The sequence below is a fragment of the Drosophila arizonae genome, chromosome X (genome assembly GCF_054131065.1).
Source record: "Drosophila arizonae isolate 15081-1271.41 chromosome X, UAZ_ARI_1.0, whole genome shotgun sequence".
Classification (NCBI taxonomy): domain Eukaryota; kingdom Metazoa; phylum Arthropoda; class Insecta; order Diptera; family Drosophilidae; genus Drosophila; species Drosophila arizonae.
Window position 1 is genome coordinate 15466655 of NC_142927.1, and position 8760 is coordinate 15475414.

Below are 8760 nucleotides of genomic sequence, written 5' to 3' on the forward strand. Positions count from 1 at the left end.
TACCAACGCGCCACGCCCACACACACCGCCACCGCCCCCACTGTTTGACTTAACCAGGCTGGCAAACAAACGGACATCGGCAAAGTTCGCTCCAAAATGGGCCAATGGCTGCTAAAGCTCTTAGTGGATTTACGTTAAAAATTTATAGAGAGACCCCCACAAGCACGCACACAGATAGACAGACACACACACACACACACACACACACGCACACACACACACGCACACACACACACACACGTACACTGATGTAAATTACATTTTTGCCAACATTACTTATGCTTTCATCTACATATTATATAAAAATATATATGTATATATATAAATGTATATATTTGTATTCACATATATCAACTATTTTTATGAACTGATCGCTGCGGCATTTTGTGCACGGATTAATAAATAATAAATGTACAACACATACATAAGAGTTTAAGTGTTTTCTCACTCAATGATTTCTGAATGAATATATTTAAATAAAGCGTAAAATTTTCTATGCAAGCTAAGTGGCAGAGCTTTAATAGGTCAACTCAATATGGAGTTGGCTTTGAACTAGCATAGAATATACCAAAAAGAATGAATAAACAGGAGCACTGGGATATAAAACTGCAAAAATAGTTTATCTTGAGGAATGGAGTAGATGCCAGATAGAGCTAGATCTTAGCTTTTGCTGCTAGTACATACTTAATTTGGTATAGCAATACTATCAATACATACATATATTGATACACTCATCTGTGGATATACATAGGCGCTTCATTGATATCAACAGGTGAGGGACTTGATGGATGATATCAAATCGCTGATTATTTTAATTGTATAGCCAAACCAGAGTCTTTTCTTTGCTAGTTACATTTCAGCAGCTGTTGAATTACTAATTATATTTAGCTGTTCACATATCTAATCCGATTCGCAATTTTCTAATAAATCGTAAACGAAAGCCCAGGACAGTATTTTAGAGGACAGTATTAGTTGAGCAAAATGGGAGTTGCACAAAACCCATATACTCATTTCACTGCAATAACGAGTATAATTGTATAAAATATATATACAGGGTCATTTAGGATACATATGATTTCATAGAAATCTTGACTTATTTCAGGCACTTCAGAGTTTTACTAATTTATGTCAAACAAGAATAATTTATGATACCTATAAAAAAAATATATGAAAAATCTTTATAGCTATAAATATAGACATATTTAATAATATTTTTTATGTTCCTCAATTCGAGATCTATATTAAAAGTTGATTTAAATTAATTCTATGAGCAAAAATGTTTCTCTTTAAGAAATCTTGCTCAACTTTCACATTGCCAATCAATATACTAGCATTGTTTGACAATGGATTAGATAATAGATTAGATACATATCATTTCGAGTTGATGTCGTAAAGCTTGAGGGTAATGCGCGTATGCTTAGCTTTGACGACAAATCGCATCAAAAAGCACTTTAACAAGGCCAATAGAAATATTATCTATACAATATCTGGCAAGCGAAATGCCTTAAATAATCATAATACCAGGACGAAACTTTCGATTGGTGCCAGCTGCCACAGGCTGACGAGCAAGCCAAACTTTCCGGCTCTGGCACGAGCAACAACAGGCCAGAGGACCCTAAGATTTACTTCCAGCATGGCAGCTGACGGGGGAGGGGTTGGTGGTGCAGGGTAGGTCAGAAGCCATAAACTACAATCGAAGAAGCCTGGAGTGGAATCCTTAAAAAAACAAAAAATAAGGAAATAGAGAATAGAAAATGGCAAACACAGAAACAGAAACAGAAACAAAATATAAATAAATAAATGTGTACAATACATTCATACATATGCAAAAATGGCGAAAGGATTGGCCAAAAGTGAAACACTTTGATATGCATCTAAATGGCATCATCAGCATTGACTGGGGGCGCCAAATGCGGCGACAGGGAACATCAGGAAGCCGACGAAGAAGAAGCTGGACTACAACAACAACAACAACAACCACAACAACAACAGCAGCAACAGCAGAGACAACAACAAGGATCCGAAACTAGGAAAGCAATCAAGAAGCGTGCGATTGAGAGACAAACAAAGGCGCAATCCGGAATCGTCGTAGTCCGTAGTTCGTAGTCACAAGCGTAGCTGGCAAACAACAAATAAAATAAAATAAAAATACAAACAAAAAAAAAAACACAGAAAAAAATCAACAAAGAAAAAACTTAAACAAAAACAACAACACACTGAAAGAAAAAACACCACAAAAAGTGCAAATCATTTTGCGGGCGTTACATTTTATTTGGCATCCAGGCCAAACGTTGAAGCCGGAAGTCCAAAATGGTTGCCACGCGTTGCACAGTGGCTAACGGTTGTTGATCAGAGTATAGAGTCAGAAAATAGCAAAGCAAATTATAAAGCTTATAAGAAAACACTCTACTGGAAATATTAAAAAAAAAATAGTCGACTGTGCAATAGGTATAAAACATTTTATTTACCAGCCGATTAGTAATTCTTTATTTGATTAATTATTATAGATTAGAATTGACTTAAAATTAAAACTAACTTAAGCACTAGGTCTTATATCTTCAGAGATCGACGCGTTCAAACAGACGGACAGCCAAACACATAAGAATATTATTTACATATTTAAATTTGTGAATGAAATGTTATTTTTAATTTTTGTTTGAGGACATTTTAGGAATTTTGTTTGCAATCGTGTTGATAATAGAAATAGAAATATGTAGTTTGCTGTTTTTAAGTGATCCTAATTTTAGTTGACTTAAAACCTCTACTTTACTTGACCGAAATTCGACTCTTAAAGCTTTATACATGTATTGAGTATTACAATTCATTCATACAATTCATAGTGCATAAATCTATTTTACTAACACTACGACAAAGAACTCAGAGAGCATCGGTCTTCCGACGAGTTCGTTCCTCATTGGCTAGAAACCGTTTTCTTGTTGCCTTGCTTATGCTCTAGTTGTTTCCCGATCGTTTGGTTGAGTCGAATGTATCAACAAACTGTTTGTATTGGTATGTATATGAGTGCTTTGCTTGCTACGTACAACAGTGTGTGTGCATTGCATTCAGTTATTTGCATACTTACTGAGTCTAATTGTGCGAACGCTCCCTCCCTAAAGAACGTTCGTTAAAAGAGCGTCCCACGAATAGTTCAACCGAAATCCAAGACGAAACATACCAAAAGCTTGGGCTCAGAGCGGGAGCGATTTAATATTATTTTTCGGTTCGTTGGCTTCGCGAACTAAGGGCAAAGAATAGCAAGCATGCCTTACATTAATGTCGCAAACTAACTTAATATGGAAGGGAACAAGTCGCGACTTAAACTACAAGTAATTGGTTTGCTTGAACACTTTTCATATTGAAAAAATTAGTGTTATATATTTTTTCAAATTTTGGGTAGACTTTTATTTGTGATATGCATGGAAAATGGATAAATAATGATTCGAAGGCACGATATGTAATACTTATTTGCTTGATATAACGATTACTTTAAAAATCTTGTACTTAAAGATTAAATTTGATGAAAATAATATTTCAATAAAAATTTAAAATAAATAATAAAAAATAATAAAAGGTAATACATAAATTTTCCCAAATATATAGAATCATATCATAGTTGTGATAAAATACCTTTAAATGCTTTAAATATATTTTTAATAAAGTAATTATCATTTTTTTTTTTTAAAGATCATAATTTTTTAATTTTTTTTTTTTTATTAATAATTTATAAATATATATATTTTTTTATATTGTTTCATTTACAATCATATTTTTTTAATTAAACAATTTTTTAAATCATTGAAATAGTTTAATATCTCTATGAGTAAAAAAAAAAAATTGTACTTAAAAAAAATTGTTTAGCAGCTGCGTCCCACTGTGCAACGCAATGATATCTGCACACTCTCACATATTTGGCTTAGGCTTCGGTGGTTTCGTGGCCATCTGACGCACCGTCGATTGGGGGCCTTGTTCAACTGTTGGGGCGAAGATATTGACCATGAGAATGATGATGATGATGATGAGGATAAGGATAATGACGATTTAAGTAGCAAACTAAAAACTCGACTCACTTTTGTAGATGTTGTAGCCGCGCTCATCGGCAATGTAGTAAATCGTCTGGATCTGCGGCTTCTGCCCAGCGACTGGAGTCGAGTGATAGCCCTCCTGCACATTGATCAGCCGGTCGCCAACGGTTTTCCTATAGAGCTTGATGTAGTTGGCCAGCCCATTGCTGAGCACCAATCTATGAATGCGAAAATTGAGAATTAAGGTGGGCACATGGGGAGGGGGTGGAACGACTGAGGGCTTGGCCCTGACCGGCCTTACTTGTGCTCCTCGGTGCCATTGGCGTGCTTGATGCGATAGTTTTCCAACACATAAACCTGCTGCGACGGGTCGGGTCTTGGGGTGGACTTTGCCGTTGTTGCGGATGAGGATGGAGATGGGGATGTGGATGTAGTTGGGGATGCAGCTCCTGGCTGCTGCTCATCAAAGAAATAATCAAAATTTTCCTCATCAAATTCCATTTGCGGAAATACGACCAATTGATCCTCATATAAAGGCAACATTGTAGGTGTTGATGCTGTTGTTGTTTTTGTTCCCATTGTGGTGCTTCCTGGTGCTGCCTCTGTGGTTGTTGTTGTTGTTGTGCTCTTCGTTGTTGCTGCTGTTGTTCCCATTGTTGTTGTGGCAATGTCATCAACAGCCCCAACATCAGCTGGCCAAACAACCACTTGTAATTCATAAAGGGGCTGACTGCCCGACATTGAGTGTCGCAGGACATTCGCCGACTCCGGTTCGCCATCCTGCGCCTGTTCGTGGTCGTCCTCGTGGTCGCTGCCCGCATCCGCTGGCTTATTAGTGCTGCTGCCTGTTGGCTGCAGCACGTTGCAGTCATTGTGCTGCTGCTGCTGCTGCTGCTCTAACGAGTCCATTGTCGCATCGAAAGTCAATTTGCAGTCAATGCGATGCGACGACTGCTGCTGCTGCTGCTGGACCTCAAGTGCCGTTTCAATGCTGGCGGTCGGCTCCGCTATTCCAGCAGCTACAGCTGCTCCTGCTGCAGCTTCTGCTCCTGCTGGTGCTCCTGGCAGTGGCGTTGCCCGTGCACAAATCACGACCAGCAGGAGGATTAGCGACAGCGGCCCAGTGCCACATCGCCACATACTATACGTTGTCATTTCGGGCTGAAATTGCGTTGGGGACAGGCTGCCTGGCTTCGACTGGCACGAGGAATTGGGCACAGTTCGATTCACGCTCTGTTGTTGTTCCTCGGCCCGTGCGGCTTCTTATATTTATACTCAGAGCTTCGATTCGCTGCTATTGACAATGGCAGCGACGGCCCTGACGACGCCGGCGCCGACGTCGACGTCAGCATCGACTTAATCAACGGCCAAACACTCTTTACCGTTATGCCTTAAAAGCAACAGCAACAACCAGCAATCAGTTAAATGAAAATATGATAAAGCTGGCAGAGAAAAGGCGCCGCAGCCAGCCATAAATGCAAATCTCGCAAAAGGGCGACGCCAACAAAGGCCAAAGCTGAAGATGCTAAAGAATGCGACAGGCAGCAGCAGCCGAGCCGAACCAAAGCAATTTTGTTTAACCCAATTAAAGTCAATTGAATCAGAAGCTAAAGAGACTCAGCCCAAAGGGGAATCGAACTCAAAGTGATTGCACTTAAAGATGTCAAATATTTTATTTAAATTTGATAAAGAATAATTATAATAAATAAAATTACATATACATATATGTATGTAGTATGATTCAAGTCTGAATTGGCATTTTTAAATTTTAATATATTCATTGTTTAGATATTGTAATTTACATTGTATATATTATTATTCTTATTCCATATTTAATATAATTTTTCTACTTTTTTTTTTGTTATTTACCTTGGCTTTTTTTTTTTTTTTTAAATTTATTTATTTATTTATTTTTTTTTTTTTTTTTGGGTCTTCTTTTGCAGTTGACTTCAATGTGATTCAGATTCCACCATTTCACCGGCTTAGAGAATTAAATATACCTTGTCTAATCTACTTTCTGCATCATGACATGACTTTTAAATATTTTCCATTTTACTGCTATATTTCAATTTTGCATATGATTTCTGTAAGGACACATATTTTTTTTTAATTGAAATATTTATAATCGGCTTTTAATATACATATGTATAATTACTTTTTTATTATTTAAATAAAATCTTGTACACTCTTGCCAATTTGTCTAACAACTCGTTTAAAAAACGAGCTCATAAAAGCATTCAAAAATAATCCACAATTTAAGACTGCTTACAAGTAAAAAATGTAAAAAAAAAAAAAAAAACAGCTTTGACCCTAGTCTCTTTTATATATTGTACATATATAGTTGTTTATAACGGAGACAAAAGCTGCCAAAACACAGACACAAACAAGCATTGCTCTAAGCCTTAGTAAAATATTTGTTAAGCCACTTTAATGGCTTGTAAGTCATTAATTATGCCAGGTAAACCATATTGGACTTTACACAAGAGATATACATACATACTTATATACTGAGATAGTCTCTTATATAACTAGCAAGTCATGCTGCGGCAACCCCAACACTGGCCAAGGCTAAGGCTTGGCTTTGGGGCTATGCAGCGCCAGTTGGTTTAGCTGTCATTCATTTGAGTGATCTCAATATTAAAATATAGCTCTTTCTCTCACTCTCACTCCCCCACTTTCGCCCTCTCAGTCACTCCCAGTCTTCCACTCTCTCTCGCTCTCTCTCTTTCCTCATATTTCTGTTGGCTTGCACTTGTCATTCTTGAACATTCTTTGGGTCATTTGGACAACATCATTTATAATAAGATTTTCATGCCGGACGGCCAGCTCAAAAACAGCGCTGGCAATGGCAACGGCAACGCCGACGCCAACTGCGACAGAGACTGCGGCAGTGGGAAGTGGCGTCGACCGCTTAACGAAGCGCTGCTGTCGTCGACAATGCTGGCTGCGTCGCTTAGCTTTTGTTATTGTTATTGCATTTCTTTTTGCACTTTTTTAATGAAGCTCCTGCTGCCGCCGACAATAGACCGTGGGACCAAGACATCGAAAACTCGAATGCAATGAATGATGTTCAAAGAAATTGCAACCGATACAAATTATTCAAAATTTTAATTAAATCTGGAAATAAAATTTAATTAAATACTTATTGAAACTAAATATAAAATTAAACAAAAATAATAATAATAATAAAATAAATAAAATTATATATTGAAAAAAATTAATTCGAAATAATTAAAATAGCATTAATGAAGTATTTTTATTAAATTGAACTAAATTTATTTTTCATTCAAATTAAAAAACTTATAGTAAATTAAATGAAAACAATTAAATTAAAAATAGTAATGACCTAATTTAATGCGCCTATCAATAATAATAAAATAAATAAAATAAAACTATACTATATCATTATTAAAATTAGAAAAAAAAAAAAAAAAAACAAAAATAAATAAATAATAATCCACAACGAATTTGCTACTTGTATTATTCTTTTTACGTTTGTGTACTCATTGTTTTCATTATATTTTTTTTATTATGATTACAATTATTATTTTATTTTTATTTATATATTTATTTTTTTATTATTTATTTATTTATTTATTTTATTTTTTTTAATTTTATTTATTTTTATTTTATTTTTTTTTTTTTTTTTTTTGAATACATTTACAATATATTTCCACTATCAAACAATTTCAATTGTAACTTCAACTTATTGCCAACCCTGCTCATTGCAAGCAGAGCAGTGTTTTGGTACCACTGTGCAACGTCGCTACCAGCAGACCACGTCGCTAAGCATCTTTTTTTTATTGTTATTGCATTTCTCAGTGAATGTTGTGGTTGTTGTTGTTGTTGATGTTGTTGTTGCTGCAGTATTGCCTCCGTTGTTGTCATATGCCATAAAATATATTTTATGTAGAAAATTATTTTTAAACTCAAGTTTTGTGCCAATTTAGGTAGGTGCACACATTTCTTATATGCGTGTGCATTTGTGTGTGTGTGTGTGTGTGTGAATAACGTTCTTAACTTTGCATTCATATATGCACACATATATATACACACATATATATAAATAATTGTATCTGCTTCGATTCACATAGTACACATTGAATTGGAGCCAATGTTGGGGCAGCATCTGTTACACATAATATTTGTGCATACAAATTCAATTTGCAGCACAAACAACAAAACACACAAAATGCGCCTTTAATGTGCAATTTGTCAAAACTTATTTGATTTATGAGCCGAACAACAACAGCAACAACAACAACAGTCGCCAAAACTGTCAAACAAACCAGGAACAACAACAGGAACATGCTTAACAAACTTGCGCCCAGTCCGAATTCAACGTGCCGTGGAAGGTTCCCCGTGGTGCAGCCGCTACCCGAATCATGGCCACGCCCACTGGTGCCCACAGTGCTCCCCTGCTAATCGTTCAAAGCGAACTTTAAAGCACAACAAATTGAAACCTCACACACAAAAATTGCTCATGTTTACGGCCACAACGATGGGATTTTCGATTTTTCACGATTTTTCGTCGTTTTTTTTCCTTCTTTTATTTTTTGAGGGGAACTCAAAACCGCTGACAATTTTCTCGCCGTGGCCATTTGGCTCTTTAGACTGTGTGTGTGTGTGTGTTTTTTTTTTCTATTTTTTGTTTTTGGTGCTGGGCAGTCACACGATTTTTGCTTAATCTAATTTGAAGCTTTGCAGCCGGGCACTCCCATCGTGCGACCACTGAAGA

At 36.2% G+C, this 8760-nt stretch overlaps 1 protein-coding gene across 1 annotated transcript; it reads right to left on the reverse strand.

Moving 5' to 3' along the window:
- Positions 1-3634: 3634 nt before the first annotated feature.
- LOC108620440 (uncharacterized) lies at positions 3635-5280 on the reverse strand. The gene is made up of 3 exons (XM_018017345.2): positions 4324-5280; positions 4068-4240; positions 3635-3971 (listed from the first exon to the last, which is right to left on the reverse strand). The coding sequence occupies exons 1-3, from the start codon at positions 5175-5177 to the stop codon at positions 3901-3903; spliced, it is 1098 nt and encodes a 365-aa protein (XP_017872834.1). The 5' UTR covers positions 5178-5280; the 3' UTR covers positions 3635-3900.
- Between the last annotated feature and the right edge of the window lie 3480 nt (positions 5281-8760).